We start from the raw sequence: 19,467 nt of genomic DNA on the forward strand, positions 1-19,467 counted from the left end.
CGCATTATAATGCATAATGTCAATGTAGTAGTGTGATTCATATCTATTATGTGTCCATGTTACTAGTGAACAAGTGGAGTTTATAAGATATAAACAACCACATATTACTTATGATACAGTGTGTAACACTAAGGCTTTACCATTGTTCCTAAAAGGTTGGGTGACTTAACTCATAGTTGATACGAACCTCTTTAGAGAGTAAGCGTATGGACTAGTATATCTTCCTCGGCATATTATGTCTTGGTAGACTAACGATCTGATAATGTTACAGCTGCTTGTGGATTTTCTTGCTGTGACTTAAGACGGGCAGTAAGTCACGTTGTTTACATCCACAGATACCTCTGAGATCTCTCATGAGTATAAAGGTGATTTAAAGACCAAGTAATTCAACCCTGAAATTCCAGTAAAGCCTTTCAGGTAATGAATGCTCTGGCCATATATTGTTGTTTCGGCCCAGTGTCTTTTGATATGAGATCAGACCCTGATTGCTACATTGCTTTTTACAGTGAGAACCTGCTACAAACGAAACCTCCTGATCGTGACAGTTGGTTAAAGCAGGCCCTCTTTTTCAAGTAAGTAGGACTATGGATGATCAGCCATAGAAACGCTGTAGAGACCCCTTTGTTCCTACTTTAGAATTACACGGCTACCAAACTATATTGTACCATATAGAACGATTGTTTATTCGCAGATATCCTTAATAACGCATGTATATAACAGAGTAATAGCCTTCTCTGTTAAATCATAAGCTGAAATTCTTTTTAGAAATACTTTTGTCTCAAATGTGAAAAACTACTTGGACGCCACACCGTCCTTAACAATACTGAGTACAGAGCAATAGCCCCAGTTGTTTCTCTTGTTTTAACTACATGTGAAAATGAAATCAGTATAATATATGAATGTTTACTTTGTGAATTATGTTGCAACACGGAATGAACATTATCATTGATTGACAAATTATGTTACTCTCTAGGGGTCATCGGCACATATTTAACAATTCGTCCTGATGATGGTCTTGTGATTTATCTTGTTAAGACCGAAACGTCGACCTTCAAGTCCACTTCTGCCACTACTGACATCTTGCGTTCAGTGACTTACCTCAAATTTAGTAGTAGTCTATGCACCATATGTAACAGTTTGAACGTATTCTACTGTACTGTTGGACCAATTAATGTACTCCTTGTACATTAGAATTGTTTATTATGTTTTATTCTAAAAACTGATGAAGAACCCTTATAACTGCTTCAAAATAATAAAAATATTGATACATAATCTCCTTGTGTTACTTCTTCCTATTTTTTATTTTTATTTCTTGGCTAGTGTGGTAGCCTTTTACTGTGACTTTTGCTCTGTCCTAAATAATTGGACATTTGAATATAATACAGCAACTGATGCTTACAGTTAGGATCTATAATTATTTTCAATAGAGATCCCCTACGCTGTCAATGAGATTGTAAAACAAATCCCTTGCTGGCAATTTGCTTTTGATATGGCTTGCACATCAACACAGTAGGGTTTAGTGAAGGTGTGTGTTGTAGACCATGTTGCTGCTTTGCATATGTCCTCTAGGGGGATGTTTCCTAAGAAAGCCATAGAGGCTCCTAGTTTGCGTGTTGAGAGCACTCTAGGAGAAACTGTTAATGTAAGTTTTGCTTTTTGATAGCATATTTGTATACATTTTACAATCCACCTTGCAATCCCACCTTTAGAGATGGGGTTGCCTTTATGAGGTGGAGAGAAAGACACAAACAGTTGTTTTGTTTTGCGAAAAAGACTTAGACCTATCTATATAGTAGAGAAGAGCTCTTTTAACATCTAATGTGTTTAGAGCCCTTTCTGCCACAGAGTCTGGGTTTTGGAAAACACAGGTAATTCTACAGATTGGTTTAAATGAAAAGGAGTTATGACTTTTGGAAGGAATTTTGGATTACTTCTTAAAACCACTTTGTTACGATGTAGTTGTAAAAATGGTTCTTGTATAGTAAATGCTTGTATCTCACTTACTCTTCTAAGAGAGGTGATAGCAATAAGGAAAGCTGTTTTCCACGTGAGGTATTGCAGTTCACATTTATGTAAAGGCTCAAAAGGGGGCCCCATGAGCCTTGTTAGAACAACGTTTAGGTTCCATACTGGAGAAGGTGGCAACCTGGGTGGGATGATTCTTTTTAATCCTTCCATAAATGCTTTAATTGCGGGTACTCTGAAAAGAGACAGATGTTGTCTGTTTTGTAAATATGCTGCAATTGCTGCAAGGTGCAGGCGTATGGATGAATATGCCAAGTTACACTTTTGTAAATGTAAAAGGTGAGAAATGATATTCTGGATGGAAGCATCCAGGGGATCAATTTGGTTATTGTTGCAATAAATGGCAAATCTCTTCCATTTAGCAGCATAACGAACAAGTTACTTACCTTCGGTAACGCTTTTTCTGGTAGATACAATATCTGCCTGTGGATTCCTCACCTTGTGAATATCCCCCTAGCGTCAGCAACATTCGGAAATTCTTTTTGTAGCTTCGCGCCGACGTGGACGTCACAGAGACACGGCTCCGCTCGCGACTCCGCTGACGTCACCGACGCCTATAACAGGCCCACGCCGGCGTGATGACATCAGTTCCGCCCTTTTTTCCGTGCCTTCGAGGCACACGGACGGACCGATGACAGTAGAAATGTACACAATATACACAGTATAGAAATCAAAGTAACACACACAGTGTGAAGTAAATGCAATAAAACATTTTACAATAAAACAAACCATCAGAGAAACTCTGGCAAAGAAGAGTGGACAACTGGGAGGCGGGTGGGTCAGTGAGGAATCCACAGGCAGATATTGTATCTACCAGAAAAAGCGTTACCGAAGGTAAGTAACTTGTTCTTCTGATAGATACATCTGCCGTGTGGATTCCTCACCTTGTGAATAGAGTCCCACAGCAGTCCCCACTCCCGGAGGAGGGTGTCCACTCTTCTAGACCAGGAAATCCTGAAGAACAGAGCGCGCAAAATGACCATCCCTTCTCACTTCGGTATCCAAGCAGTAGTGCTTCGCGAAAGTGTGGAGGGAAGACCAAGTTGCGGCCCTACAAATATCCTCTACAGGCACACCTCCAGCCAATGCAGAGGTCGAAGACTTAGCCCTAGTCGAATGAGCTCTTATGCCCTCTGGTGGTTCCTTACCGGCCAAAGAGTAGCAGATCTTAATGCAGAGGACGATCCATCTCGAAAAAAAGCCTCTTATGGACCGCTCTTCCCTTCTTGCAGCCAGCAAAGCCAATAAAGAGCTGGTCGTCCATGCGACAGTCTCTAGTTCTGTCCAAATAAAAAGACACCGCCCACTTGGGGTCCAGACGGTGCAACCTCTCCTCCTCCTTGGAAGGGTGAGGGGGAGGATAAAAGGAAGGGAGGGTGACGGATTGACCAAGGTGGAAAGAAGACACCACCTTCGGCAGAAAAGCAGCCCTGGTCCTTAGAACCATTCGATCAGCATGAATGGACAGAAATGGGGGCTTGGGACTAAGAGCTTGAAGCTCACTTACCCTCCTTGCCGAAGTTATCGCAACGAGGAAAACAGTTTTGAAAGTCAGGAGCCTCATGGTACATTTATGAAGAGGCTCGAAAGGAGCAGCCATTAAAAATGTCAGAACTAGATTCAAATCCCACTGAGGCACAATAAAAGGGACAGGAGGGAACTTATTAATGAGGCCCTTCAAAATCCTCAAAACTATAGGAGATTTAAACAGAGAAGGCTGGTCAGGCAAACAAATAAACGCCGACAGCGCTGACAGATAACCCTTCACTGTGGCAACAGCAAGCCCCTGCTGTGCCAGAGAAAGGGCAAACTGGAGAACATCAGATAAATGGGCCCTCAAAGGGTCTATGGACTTCTCCCTGCACCAAATAACAAACTTAAACCACCTATAAGAATAGATGGACTTAGTGGAGTCACGCCTGGCTGACAAAATGACATCCACCACATCGTGAGGGAGAGAAAAAGAAATCAGGTTGCCCCGTTCAATCTCCAGGCATGAAGGTGTAAGGTCTGGAGGTGGGGGTGTAGAACCTGCCCCACCCACTGAGAGAGGAGATCTGCCCTGTGAGGGAGACGGAGCGGCGGGTGAGAGGAGAGGTGGAGAAGGTCCGAGTACCACACCCTTCTTGGCCAATCCGGGGCGACCAATATGACTCGGGCCCGGTCTTGGCGAATTTTCCTCAGAACCCGAGGAATCAAGGGTATGGGAGGAAACGCGTAAAGGAGTTGCGAGCTCCAACTCAACTGAAACGCATCCCCCAAGGCTCCCTGCATCGGAAACTGGAGGCTGCAGAATGACAGGCAGTGAGCATTCTCGTGAGTGGCGAACAGGTCCACCCGAGGAGTCCCCCACATCCGAAAGATGTCGTGAACTACCTCTGGATGGAGCCTCCACTCGTGATCGGCAGAGAACTGCCGACTGAGACTGTCTGCACGAACGTTCTGAACTCCGGCCAGGTGATTTGCCATCAGACAAATCTGATGGTCCTGAACCCAGGACCAGAGACGCAGAGCCTCTCTGCAGAGACACTGCGACCCTACTCCTCCCTGTTTGTTGATGTACCACATTGCGGTCGTGTTGTCCGTTAGGACTTGGACCAACTGACCGCGAAGGGAACGGAGGAAGGCCTTGAGCGCCAGACGAATTGCCCGCAATTCCAGAAGGTTGATGTGAAGCAACCTTTCCTCTGGAGACCAAAGACCTTTGACCTCCAGGTCCCCCAGATGAGCACCCCACCCGAGGGAGGACGCGTCCGATATTACTGTGGCAACCGAAGGAGGTAGTTGAAAAGGCTTTCCTTGAGACAGATTGCCTTCCACACTCCACCAAGACAGATCCGCTGCAGTTTCTCTGGAGATCTTCACTGACTCCCTGAGATCTCCGTTGTGCTGATACCACTGCCTGCGGAGGCACCACTGTCGTGCCCTCATGTGCCAGCGTGCATGGTTGACCAACAGGATGCATGAAGCCATCAGACCGAGCAGGCGAAGGACCTTCAGGACTGGAACAACCGCTCCAGGGAAAAACAAAGGAATCATTTCCTGAATGTCGCGAATCCTTTGAGGGGGAGGGAATGCGCGACATACAGTAGTGTCCAGTACCGCACATATGAACAGGTTGCGCTGTGAGGGCACCAGGTGAGATTTGGGTACATTTATCGAAAAACCCAACCTGTGCAACAACTGAGTTGTCTCCTGCAGATGATGGAGCACCTTCTCCGGCGACTCCGCTTTGATCAGCCAGTCGTCTAGATACGGAAACACATGTATCCCCGATCTTCTGAGATGAGCTGCCACCACCGCCATCACCTTGGTGAAGACTCGAGGCGCAGTAGTAAGACCAAACGGAAGAACCACAAACTGGTAGTGTTGTGACCCCACCGTAAAACGGAGATATTTTCTGTGCGACTTCAGGATGGGAATATGAAAATACGCATCCTGCAAGTCGATTGACACCATCCAGTCTTCTTCCAGCAGCGCTTGAAGAACCTGTGCAAGAGTGAGCATCTTGAACTTTTCCTGTTTCAGGTAAAGGTTCAAGATCCTGAGATCCAGAATAGGCCGAAGCCTGCCATCTTTCTTGGGGATCAGGAAATACCGGGAGTAGCACCCCTGACCCCTTTCCTGCTCTGGAACCACCTCTATCGCACCTTTTTTGAAAAGAGCCAGGACTTCTTCCTGCAGGCGAAGCAGGTGGTCCTCCGAACAATAACCCTGGCAAGGAGGGTAATTGGGAGGGAATTCCCGGAAAGGAAGTGCATACCCATTCCCTACAAGATTGAGAACCCAAAGATCCGATGTAATTAATTCCTAATCTTGTAGGAAATGAGTAAGCCGACCCCCCACTGGGCCCACATGATCCGGAATGGCGGATATAGGGCTGCTTTGCTGCATTGGCTGGGGGTTGGGAAGGAGAGGAGGAGAAGGATTGATGACCTCTAGGGCGGGATCTTTGTCTGCCCCTGTACGACTTGTACAGCGTATTTTGTTGCTGCTGAGGCTGCTGCTGGGAAGGTCTGTAAGAGCGAAAGGAAGATCTTCTGAACCCCCTGAAGCGTTTACCAGTAGTTCCTCTGGACTGAAGACCCAAGGACTTTGCAGTGGCCCTACTGTCCTTAAAACGTTCCAAGGCAGCATCAGCCTTCTTGCCAAACAATCCTGAGCCATCAAAAGGTAAGTCCAACAATGCAGACTGGACGTCCGCAGAGAACTCTGTTGACTTAAGCCAGGCGGCCCTCCTGGTGGCCACAGATGAACCCATGACCCATGCCACCGAATCAGCAGTGTCCAGGCCACTCTGAATCACCTGTCTCGCAGCTGCTTGAGTGTCTGAAATCACCTCCTGAAAATCCTTCCGGTCATCTTCAGGAATTTTCGGAACTAGCTGCTTGACAGAATCCATCAAGGCATGGATATACCTCCCCATCAGGCACGTTGCATTGGTTGATTTTAAAGCCATACTGGCTGATGAGAAGACCTTCCTGGCACCCTGATCTTGCTTCCTGGATTCCTTGTCCCCAGGAACCTGTGGGAAAGCTCCAGCAGACTTCTTAGAGCAAGCAGCCTGCACCACCAAACTCTCAGGCAAGGGATGAATAGATAAAAATGCAGGGTCCTCAGGTGCCACTCTGTACCTCCTTGCAACTGATCTTGAAACTGCAGGAGCAGACAAAGGCTTCTTCCACACCTCATAGATGGGCTCAGTCAAGGCCTCGTTGAAGGGTAACACAGGCTCAACTACTGACGAGGGAGAATGAAGAACCTCAGTCAAGATGTTAGGCTTATAGTCAGCAGTAGGAAGAGTAATGTTCAAAAGGCTCGCTGCTTTTTTAATAACAGTGTGATAAGGCACCACATCCTTTGATGGCACATTAGAAACTGAAGCCAACTCCCATTCAGGTGACAGTTCAAGCCCACTGGCCTCACACAAATCCTCAAAAGGATCCTCAGAATCCCGTAACTCTCCTTCTTCACTATCTGAATACTGATACCTATCTTCTTCCAGGAGTCTCTGAGCCCTTCTCCGAGACCTTTCCTTCACAACCGAAGCCAACGGGTTCGGAATCGACTCCAAACGCCGGAGCCGGCGTCGAATCCGACGTCGGACGAGGCTTCTCAGCTCGAGGTCGGACAGAATCCTGCCTCGGAGTCGTAGGCATCGGCGTCAATGTGACTGGCGTCGACGGAGTCGGCGCGAGCGCTTCGGCGTCGACGACACCAGAGGTGTCGGTAAATGCCAATGCGGTGGTATAGCCGGCATAAAAGGCATGAAGGGCACAGGGGCGTAAGCTTGGGGAACACCCAAGTTGAAAGCCATAGGACCCGTGGGACCAACAGGTGCACCAGACGGGAACATTGCCCTAGAATAGACACCAAACATGGCGTTCAGAAACTGAGATGGATCCTGACCTGGAGCAGGAAACTCAGGATAAGAATCTCTGGGTCGTTCCTGAGGAGGCAGAGTCGAGACGACGTCGACCTCTTCAACGAGTCCTGGAACCGGGGTCGACGAACCCGCAGGCACCGGAACCTCGACTTCACCAGCCCCCTGCTCCTCACCTTCATCCTCCTGACCAGAAGGATTGGATGGAACTGGAGAATGGACCTGCTCCTGTGATTCGGGCGAACCTGGTTGTGAAGCCTCACCAACAGAGACATGCTCCGACTCCAAAACCACCAACTCTTTACTCAGAAGCTTAACCTGGGACTTCGGTCTCGAACCGGAGTCTTTTCCGGAGCGATGATGTGACTCGTGGCTCCTCTTCTTGTGCTTCTTCCTCGAAGACTTCGACGCGTGAGCTGAAGACGACTCCGAGCGTGACCTCGATCGAGACCTCGACGATTTCTTTTTCTTCTTACTCTTAAGCTTAGCCACAAGGAGTTTCGCCTCTCTCTCTCTCAGAGCCTTCGAAGTCATCTTCTTGCAGCAAGCACAGTCCTCGACGTCATGGTCGGAGCTTAAACACCAGACACAGCAGTCATGTGGATCGGTGATGGACATAGTCTTGCCACATTCGCCGCAAGCCTTGAAACCAGTCTTCTTCGACGACATCTCGAAGAATATAATGATATACAGAATAACAGGTAAATAGTAACAAAGTTACTGAAAAGCTACAGCACGATCCCTGAAAACCGTTAGCGTCGATCAGGGAACTGATGTCATCACGCCGGAGTGGGCCTGTTATAGGCGTCGGTGACGTCAGCGGAGTCGCGAGCGGAGCCGTGTCTCTGTGACGTCTGCGTCCACGTCGGCGCGAAGCTACAAAAAGAATTTCCGAATGTTGCTGACGCAAGGGGGATATTCACAAGGTGAGGAATCCACACGGCAGATGTATCTATCAGAAAAGCTCTGGTAGTAGGTCTCCTGGCCTCCTTAATAATGTTCATACAGTCTGGTGGTAGGTTAAGATAACCAAAAGACCTCAAGAGCCAGATCGCCAGATTCAGTTGATTTGGGTCTGGATGTCGGATGTCTCCATGGCTGTGCGTGAGCAGGGATGGAGTCAGTCGTAGCTTTTGGCGTGGAACTAGAGATAGTTCTAGCAGCGTGGTGAACCACGGTTGGCGTGCCCATGTGGGAGCTACTAGGATTAGTTTGATAGACTGTTGTCTGAGCTTGCCTACTACTAATGGTAATTGCGGTAATGGCGGAAAAGCGTACGCTAATCTGCCTGACCAGTTCATCCATATCGCATTGCCCTTGGACAGCAGGTGAGGAAACCTGGCGGCGAAGGTTAAGCATTTTGCGTTTGTGTGTGGTAAACAGATCTATGTATGGATGACCCCACTTGTGAAAGAATGGTTGAAGAACCTGCGGATGTAGTTCCGACTCATGAATTTGTTGTGTCTGCCGACTCAACAGAACTGCTATCTGATTGTGAACTCCTGGAAGGTGCTCTGCCAACAGATATATATTCTGTGGAATGGCCCATCTCCAAATGTTCCGTGCGAGCTGGGACAGTTGTCGAGAGTGTGCCCCCCCCTTTGTATATAATACATTGCTGTCATGTTGTCCGTCCGGATCAAGACAGCTTTGTTCTGTACTTGTACTTGGAGTGTTTTGAGTGCTAAGAATATTGCTAGCAGCTCTAGATGGTTGATATGGAACATTTTCTGTTGACTGTTCCATTGTCTATGAGTTGTATGATATAGGAGATGGGCTCCCCATCCTGTGAGAGATGAGTCTGCTGTGAGCACTAGTTGTGGAACAGGTTTGAGGAACGGCCACCCTTTTGTCAAGTTTTTGGTGTTCCACCACTGCAGAGAGCGATATGTGCGGCTGTCTACCAACACAAGGTCTGTTAGTTGACCTTGAGCCTGGTTCCACTGTTGTGCTAGGCATTCCTGTAACGGACGCATTTGCAGTCTTGAATATGGTACTATGAAGATGCAAGACGCCATCATGCCTATTAGTCTCATGAACACTCTGGCTTGCAGAGATTGTTGGTGTTGGAAGGCTGTGACTAAGGCTTGAATGCTCTGTATCCTTGGGGACTGGGATACGCTAGAGCTGTAGACGTGTTTATTGTAGCCCCTAGATACTGATGTATATGAGAGGGTTTCAGGTGCGACTTGGTGTAGTTGATTGTGAACCCAAAGTCGTGCAATGTTTGAATTGTCTGAAGTGTGTGTTGGACACACTGATTGAATGACTTGGCTAATATGAGCCAATCGTCTAGATAAGGGAAGACATGTATTTGTTGTCTCCGGAGATGTGCTGCTACTACTACTGCTAGGCACTTTGTGAATACTTGTGGTGCCGTTGTCCCTCCGAATGGAAGGACTGATAATGTTGTCCTTCTAGTACAAACCTTAGATACTTCCTACTTTCTGTGAGCAGGATGTACAGGAATGTGGAAGTAGGCATCCTTTAGGTCTAGTGTTCACCTTGTTGCAGCAGTGGGAGCACTTGTTGTAAAGTGATCATATGAAAATGATCCGATTGTATGTAATGATTGAGGGGCTGAGGTAGAGAATTGGTCTTAGTGTCCCGTCCTTCTTGGGAATTATAAAGTACAGCGAGTAAACCCCTGTTCCCCGTTCTTGTAAAGGAACTATTTGTATTGCGTCCTTTTGTAGAAGTGACAGGACTTCTTGTTTGAGCAAAGTAAAGTGTTCTGTAGACATTGGACGCTGACTGGGTGGTATGTGTGGAGGTGTTGCTGTAAGTTCTAGGCAGTAGCCATACTGGCTAATCTGTCGTACCCACCTGTCTGTTGTGATGGAGTTCCAGAAAGGCAGGAATTGCGTTAATCTGCCCCCCACAGGAGTGGAATGCTGTTGGGGGAGCAGAGGGAAGTCACTGTTTTGTGGTGCAAGAGGTTCGATTACTGTTGTTACCTCGACCTCTTCCTTTATTGTTATTACCCCTATATCCTCCTCTAAAATATCCCTTGTTAGAGGATGTTTGTGTGTTAGATTTGAAGGATGTTGTGTTGTCTGCACCAGTTTGTTGGGAGCCCCCTCTATAGAAGGAGCGACGAAAGGAACCTCTAGTTTGTGTGGACTGTAAAGCTCCCATAGATTTGGTAGTGTCTGTATCCTTCATTTTTTCAAGTGCTGTGTCTACTTCTGGACCAAACAATTGGTTTTGATTAAATGGTTGATTTGATATGGTAGTTTGCACTTCCTGTTTAAACCCTGAAATGCGTAGCCACGCATGTCTTCTAAGTACGGCACTAGTATTTACAGCTCTAGATGCAGTATCTGCTACATCTAGTGCGCACTTGATTGAGGCATTAGAAATATGCTTGCCTTCTTGTATAAGATCAGTTGCCTGTGCCTTATATTGGTCAGGTAGATGTTCTAGCAGTTTCTCTAACTGATCATAATGAGCCCTATCATATCGGGAAAGGAGGGCTTGTGTATTAGCTATACGCCAAATGTTGGTAGCTTGCGCAGCTATTCTTTTGCCTGAGGCATCTATGACCTTGGATTCCTTGTCAGGCGGGGGTGCTTCACCAGACGTCTGAGTTTGCTCTCGTCCTAGCATTTGACAACTAGTAAATCTAATGGTAGTTGTCCTTTAATGTAGGCTGGATCTGCCGATGCAGGCCTATATTTTTTTCTCAATTCTAGGGTTTAAAATTCTAGTACATACAAATCCTTTAAAAATTGCTGGAGCATGTTTGATGACCCCTTTGATCATAGGAAGAATTTGAACAGATCTCTGTGTTTGTTCAAATGTGTCTAATAGAAAATCTTCCTATGCCTCATCAGAATGCATAGTGACCCCGTGGTAAATGGCAGCTCTGTTTAATAGGTGCCCAAAGCCAATGTTATCTTCTGGGGGAGAAGGTGTTGATGGGTATGACTGTGGATCAGGAATATCTGTTATATCCTGTGGGTGTGGGTACTCCCAGTCTGGATCATCTGTAGGGTATGGGAAAGGCTCATCTGTGTCTATCCCTGTTCCTAAATTATACTCATCATCATTTTGAGCTGAGTGTGAAGATAAATGAGGAGAATGTGAAGGAGACATCTGTGGTGAATTGTTAAGAGGAGCAGGAGATGAAGTAGAAGGAAGTAAAGGTGAAGAAGGGTGCATAGGGGATGTGGCAGAGTCCTTCTTGGCAGGAACCACAGGTGTGGATGTTTCATCTGCCTTCCTCTTCTTGTGTGTTGTAATGGACACCTGACCTGTCTTTGGGTCAATGTAGATCTTCTTTTGCAGAGGATCTGGCTGGAAATGTTCTTCTCCTTGTGGAACCTTTGTTGGTGTCTATTTTTTCGGTGCCGGATGAGGTTGTTGCTTGTCTTTAGCCATAGGAGTTGTTACAGTGTCCTTTGGCTTAGTTTTCGACACCGAAGGTGTTGCTTTCGGTGTCGTAGGCTGTTTCGAGGTCTTGGACGCGTTGGAATCAGGCCTAGTCGGTTTCCGGCACCGAAGACTATGTCTTCGGAGTCGAAGCTGGTCTCGTCTGCTTCGAGCCGTCGGACGCTGGCTTCGTACCCTTGTCTTTAGAAGTCTACGGTTTCGGAGCGGAGACTTCTTTCGGTTTCGGTGCCGAGGAAACTGGTGGGATCGGCACGTGCGGCTTGCTCGGTACCGAGCTACAGGAAGGCTTAGTTACTTTCTTCGGAGCCGGGCTCGATAGCGGGCTGTCTAAGTGGTTTTTCGGTCGCGACTGGGTCCCGGAGGCGGAGTGTTGACCTTTGCCTTCGATCTGGGTGTTGTGTGGTGCAGGGGCAGTAGTACTCACGTGCTGACCCGATGGTATGGAGTCATCGGAGTCGTCTGCTTCTGATACGATCTGAAGATCATCGGAATCTTCTTCGGGAACGAGCGGAGCTTCGTCGTCGAAGATATCCACCGGTTCCAGGGCTGATCTCTGCATGTCGTGTCCACGGGCCCTCCGATCTCTGATGGTTTTCTTGGATCGAAAGGACACGCAGGCTGTACAGCTGTATTCGTAGCGTTCTGGCGATAAGCACAAGTTGCAGAGCTCGTGGTGGTCACTGAGTGGAAACTTTGCTCCCCACCCGGGGCATTTCTTGAACGGCGTCCTTTCCATGAGGTGTAGGCCTCACGGCGTGGATAGGCCCAACGGCCCGCGTCGACGACCAGAATCGAGCTAATGGAGTTGAAACAATGTTAGTCGGTATCAAAATTAGTTTGTAGAGTTTTGGGCAGTTTTTTGCTCTTCGAAGTGCTTGAAAAGTCTATTTCTAGCCGGAGCGGAAAACTTTCAACCGAACCCAGTGGCGGAAAAAATCAATCTAAGAATGGAGCCGATGCCCATGCGCACTATCGCCAAGGGAGGAGTCACCTATCACATGACTACAAAGACTTCTATCCAAGACGACAACATGCAATCATCCGAGCCCAACACCAGGTGGCGATCTAATGCGAAGTGTACAATCTGCAGCTCATATGCCTCGAACGTATATTTTTACACCTTGTTGGTTCTAAAATAAAACAACTTTATCTTTTGATACAAAACAATTGGCCTACAGTTCAGTTCTTGAGTGTGTGAGACTATTTGCTGACTGGGTGTGTGCAACAAATGCTTTACACTGTACTCCGATACTGGCTTACTGCTCGACCTAGCTACCACTTTAGAGAGTAAGGTTATATCTAACTTTAGCCTCTGCCAAACCTCTGAGGACTATACACACTGTACCTTACTTTAGTCCAGTATATATATAGAGCTACTTTCTTAAACTTACTGCTCAACAACACTACCACAAATAGAGAGTAAGGTGCTATCTCCTTTTACCTCTGCCTACCTTTGGGGTTCCACTGGATTCTGTGCACACTATGCCTCATTTTCGTATAGTATACACAGAGCAAGCTTCCTACATCTTGTTCACCTTTGAAGATGGAGTTGTTAACTTCTTCGTTGGTTTTGTTCTCGTAGACAGACATTCACAACATTGTTGTGGATGATATTTTCATTGACCATGTACCTGCGGACAATTTCTCCATTAAAGGTGCTGAGGAGGGCATATTAAATTTCAAAAGCAACTTGGTAGATGGTGTTCTAAGTTCAGACCTTGACTTATCTGGGGAAATGCCCTTGTTTTAAGCTTGTGAGCATTCAATTGAAGGGCTTCGTTCTCTAAAATACCTATGGTTGGGTCTTTTTCTAAGCCTTTTTAGGAGGTTCCAGCGGCAGTTGGTCTTCTGACCTCTCTCTATTGGATCTTTTTGGCTATATTCTGAGGAATCCACACTATCCTCCGCTGAAGATGGTTCCACAAGGTCTGAAAAATCCTTTTTTGGCAACCTTGACCAGGTGTTACAATTGTGATACTGTAGTCAAATGTGTCAGAACAAACTCTAAAGTGGGGAATATATTTAGGTTAACGGAGGAGAGCTCAGGAGCGACTCTCTTCCCATGACTTGTGGTAACATTTGAAGGATGGTTCCTTTTACAGGAAAAGGTCTACAGGGTGCTGCAGCCTGATTGGCTGGAGTTTGGTTCCTTTTAAATGAGGCTAATAGGCTACTAAAGTTGTGTAATCTAGCCCTTCTAGGCTGTTTAATATTGAACTGTTCTCGTTATACCATGGGACTCTCACTTCAATGATAGAGAATGATTCAAGCATGTTAATCTATGAACGATACAACATAGAAGAAAAAAAAAAAGAGAAAAAAAAAAGACTTTTCTTCCAGAGCTTCAGGGGGATATTTGGGAAAAGTAACAGACTAGGAGTTCAATGGTGTCAGACTGATTCTCAGCTTTGTGTTAAAATCGAGGCTCTTCGCACTTCTGAAAAAATAACCAAGTCTCTTTCTGCAGTGGGATTTAGAAACTTTTAAAAAACTTTTTGGAACTTTCTGATTTAAGACTTTCACTGGAGCTAATCCACTTGAGGATACAACCAGAGCTCCATTACATTCAGCTTCAAACTTCACTCAGGGCCCAATCTACCACTTCCATAGACTATCACTAGAGCTTTGTAGAGCTATTTTCACTTAAATCTTTAAAAATGTATCTCTCAATTTGCTGTTATTTGACTTTTGTTGTTTTGGTTTCATTTTACTCACAAAATTAGCTATGGTAATTATTTGTATTTTGAAAGACCTATTCTCCTATGTATCCACTGCTTACACATTGCCTTTGATTTAAGCCAGACTGCTTCATGTCACATTACCAGGGACTGACTATATTTATTTTAATTAATATGTGTGAAATCTAGCAGATAGTGGTCTTATCCGTTCAGGTGGCTACTTTAACACACTAGATAATAATCCACTTTCCTACACATACAAACAAAAGGAAAATAAAATACATTCACTGTGTACGAAAATTTCTATTTTCAACTACCACAGCCTTACCTGCGTAACCAGCGGCTGTAGGAGAGCTGCAGACCCTTTCCCAACACAGCGAACAGCAAAGCGAAGGCAACGACAGCAGCGTTCAACAATCCGGTTATCAGCCCGATGCTTGTTCAGAGTCTCTGACATTACTGGCCAGATCTGCATGAAGATCAGAAAGTTCGAAAAGTCGCAGACCGCGAAGTTACAATGCAGAAGAGGTGAAAGTCTCTCTAGACCAAGCGATCTAATGATTCTCACTCCTAAAGTCCCAATAGTAGTTCACAACATTACAACTATCAACTGATAGAAATTAGTGATTCCGTGCTAAGATGAAGTACAACATATGTCTCCTATGGAGGTATTTCTTAAAGCAAATTTCTGGTAATAGTCTGGCAACAAGTTACTTACCTTTAGTAACACTCTTTCTTGTCCATAGTTTATCTAGCCTTAACTTCCTCACCACTTGAACTCCAGAAGGCTCCAGACTGGATCTAGAATTTTTTTTCGGGAATTGCTTCCATGTGCCGGTAGATGGAATCATTTGTCGCTAGTGACTTATGAAAGCATCACTCCTGCTCCCTGTCAGGTTACAGCAGAACATTCTGCTCCCTTAGATAAGGACCCCTAGTAATACCAAGAAGCCTGCTGCAGGGAATAGGGAAGCAGGTGCATCAGTGAAGGATCTTCAATTAGATAGAATAACAACCGATAAGAGTTGAAGGTGAGTTACCTTTACATCTGCTAGAAACATTTAACTGATTCCTCGTCTTTTGAAGTACGATGCATCTGGTAGAGACGTTGTCGAGCCTCAGATTCCTTAACTTAGAATATCCCCAGGCATCATACTGGATGCAGAATTTCTTTTTTGCTATAACATAGAAATTACCTGGCCTCCAATTCACAAGACTGCTTGTTTATTTAGCAGATTTTGGATACAACATATTCAGTTATTGTACCATACTTTAACAATTGTAATCCATTGCAATTATCTTTCAACAGCAGTTGTACATCATTAGTGCATTAAAGGTTACACATTTCATTTCTCAGAAAGTGACTTATCAACATCCTAAAACAGAGTCTCACCTGATCGGAGCAGCAGCAGCGGGACAGCGGACTTGGCCTGCGTACGGGGGCGAGAGCGAGGGCTCCATTGCCGACACCGCCAAGAGTCAATATCGCAAATGTACTCGCGCCGCCGCCCCGGGACTACACTTCCCGGCGGGCTAAGCGGCGGCGCGCACTTTGAACTGATCAAGGGTGCCAGGAGGCGCATTTAATCGACGCGCTCCCCGCGCCTCCGGGCGAAGCCCGGGCAAAGGGCGGGATCTCTGTGGCCCTCGGAGACCGCAGGAGACTGGGCTGGGCCCCCTCCCTCTCATCGACCTAATTGTGGTTAAGATGTTTTAATATATGGTGTAGTAAGCTGTGGGCACTATTATTATTCAGCCAGGTTGCTTTTAAAGTTAGTGGCTTGTATCGTTTGGTGGGCCACAGAACTGTGTTAGAATAAGCCCCACTAGTGATTGATGATGTCGTCTCCCATAAAGGATAAGCAGCCACCAATAGGAGGAGCTAACCAGCGCACGTTGGATAATTTTATATTTAGGGTTACCACTGGAACAGATAAGGAAACCGCTCTTTCTGAGCGACGGGCTGAGAGACGTCGCTCTATTGAATCCATAAAAAATAAGCGATCATCTTTAGGTTCGCCAAAGTTAACAATTTCACCCATTTATAGTAAATGGGGACAGCGAGGCATTTCTAAATGCTAGTATCCCACTGCTCTTGCAAGGAAGAACTCCCCCACTAGTTGCAGTCAGTGACCTGAGTATAAATGAATCAGCTTTTAATTGTAACATGACCCCAGAGGCAGAAGTTCTGCCCGATACTCTGCCGCCACGAGTGGATTTAACTAACACAGCAAAGGGAACATCTAAAGCCCCCAGATCCCAAGGTCCACCGCTCAAAAGAAGAAAAAAGAGGGTGGATTCTTTATGTAAAAATAAGGCTATTTGTAAAAATGGTGGGCCCCTCAAAAAACCCTCCCTTAGTGTATCCACACCATCTACAACGGTTAATTCAACACCTACCCCGATAAATGACCTACCCAGCATCAATTTAATGGGCAGTATAGAACAATTAAAAGGGTCGTTCACACTGCCATTGGTGGAGAGACTGAAAGGATTAACCCACCAACTTGAGAAGCTAGAAAAGGACATTGGGGAAATCAAAGTGGCAATTAAGGATTTATCCAAACCAGAACTAGAGCCCCAACCCCCTGTCGTGCCTTCAATCACTATTGCCCAGAATGGAACCAAAACCACCAATTTGCCCAAACCAAAACCCCGTAAAATATTACCCACTAACACAGCAGTGATAAATAGTAAAAATAACGTTAAGAAGACACAGGAAGGATTAACATCAGATAAACTTGGAAATGCCCCGAAAATGAATCCTGCTGGAAATGCCCCCAAATCCATTGACCAAGAAAAACCTGCCAGGACACTCCCAGCCAAGAGGCTCAGAGTAGAACTGCCCCCGGAAGCGGCTCCGTATGTAGTGGTCCTCACCGGGGTGCCAGTCTTAGCGGATGGTTGTGGAGAAGATCAACGTGGGCTGAAAAACAAAGTCATACATTGGCTGAGGCAGAATTTCCCACTTCCACCACAAATAACTGGGGCAATTCTTAACGTTAGGCGTCTCCCCTGGCTGGGTCAAAGAACTAAGGATTTAATGGGTGACATTGTTATAATACATTTTCAAGATGACAGAGTTGTCAGATACATTGTAAATGGGTTTCCAAAAAAATGTTGGTAACTCAATTACTGTACGTGATCTGACTTACTTTTACTCTAGAGGAATAGTTGCTCCGATATCCAATCTCAGGCCCCTGGTTTATCAACAGAGCCCCTCACTTTGTCATCAGAATTTTGGTTTTGGGCCCTCATTTCAAATGCAGGAAGGTGGTTCCAGACCATTCTTTCACCATCAAGCTGACTACTCCTTGCCCACTTTTAATCGCTTTGCAGCTTTAGCGGGCATGGAGGGAGTCGATTGACTTTGCCTAGGGGGTATAGCAGATAATGAAGTCGCTGGACCACAAAAGGTCCCCTCCCTACTTGTAGAGCCAACCAAAACTAGTAATGTACATGTTCCTTCCACAAAGCATACTTGGTCCCAAAATATAGTGATTGAGAACGTGACTGAAGATGAGGGGCAACCAGTTCATGCACAAGTTTCAGGCTGGGGATGCAAAAGGGGGGAGGTAGCAGAAGAGGTAGTCAGAATTGTGTCCTGGAATATAGCGGGTTTGGCTGCCAAAATTAATAACAAAGAATGGCGCCAGTACATAAGCAAATTCTCTATAATCTGCTTACAGGAAACTTGGGCAGTCGATAACAGCTCACTACACATACAAGGGTACACATTTTTCTTTGTCCCAGCAGGGAAATCTAGATCAGGGAGGGCTATGGGTGGGTTATCAGTATATGTGGACCTGAACCTCCCTGGCACATGGTCGACCTCAAATTGTAACTCTCATGATATCCAAGAGGTGCGGCTCAAGGGTAAAGGACTTAAACTGACAATGTTCAATGTTTACAATAATGTGGCGGGCGGGGGATGCAATGCACTGATAAGAGAACTGGAGTATAGATTGTGCCAAGACTCTACTTGGGAAGCCAGGACCCATGCCCAAAATAGTTTGGTCATGGGGGACTTTAACTGTCACCTCTGCCCAGCCCTTTTCCCAATAGATGAGACATGGTCGCGATGCCCAGAGGATAATGAAGCCCACTTTGAGCACTCACTAGAAGGTGATGCTTCAACAAAATACTTGCAGAATCAGGATTTGGTTCACACCATGGATATGGTGCATATACCACAGGATGAGATCCTGCCACCTACTTTCAAGGGTAGAGGAAGTTCATCGTATATCGACTATATTCTCGCCTCAAGGGCTTTTAAAAATAGAATTTCCAGGGTTGGGATTGATTGGAACCCGTTTAGTGATCACAACCCCTTGGTGTTAGATGTACCCTATCGGGTCGCTCCCAGCGGGAGAAAGCCCGTAGCGGTATTTGAGAGGGTCACTGATCAGGGCAGACGCCGAAGGTGGTCTAAGATTGATGGAGAAAGGTTTTATAGATCACTGATGGAGAAGGGGAAAACAGCTTTTGAGGCGTGTCTAGACGTGACAATAGAAGGGCAGAAGCTACTCATAGCATTCGAACACCCTGCACATTTAGTAGATGGGCTGTTAAAGACTAGCCCCCCGATAAAAGAGACTGGTAGTCAGCCGCGGTGGTTTGACCAAGACTGCTCCAAAGCCCTGAGGGAGCTCAAAGATAGTATTAAAACAAGGCCAAGGGACGTCAAACGAGTCGCCTCCTGTAGAAAAAAATAAAAGTGCGAGCTGAGCAGAAGGAAAAAGGCATTACAAGCAGAAGGTTGGGCGGACCTAAGGGAGGCGGGGGAAAAGAGGGACATGACAGAATTTTGGAGAATTATCAACAGACCCACTTTCCAGGATGACACGGCCCCCAAATTAGGAACAAGCATCACACCTGACATGTGGATTACTCATTACAGGGGTCTAGATAACCACGAAACGGGCGTACAGTATGAACAAGGGAATGTAGACCAAGGTCAGCCCGTAGTTTTCTCACTAAAGGAAA

General features: G+C 46.0%; 1 protein-coding gene across 2 annotated transcripts in view; it reads right to left on the bottom strand.

Moving 5' to 3' along the window:
* TNPO3 (transportin 3) overlaps nt 1–19,467 on the bottom strand; it is a 1,270,791-nt gene that overhangs the window by 412,174 nt on the left and 839,150 nt on the right. Inside the window, exon 16 of one of the 2 annotated variants that reach the window (XM_086918869.1) lies at nt 14,810–14,950. In XM_086918869.1, the coding sequence (XP_086774995.1) occupies nt 14,810–14,950 (141 nt within the window). Of the gene's footprint in view, nt 1–14,809; nt 14,963–19,467 lie in introns of both variants that reach the window. The other variant, XM_086918868.1, reaches the window with a different exon arrangement.

This window comes from Lissotriton vulgaris, chromosome 1_1, assembly GCF_964263255.1.
Source record: "Lissotriton vulgaris chromosome 1_1, aLisVul1.2, whole genome shotgun sequence".
NCBI classification, from domain to species: domain Eukaryota; kingdom Metazoa; phylum Chordata; class Amphibia; order Caudata; family Salamandridae; genus Lissotriton; species Lissotriton vulgaris.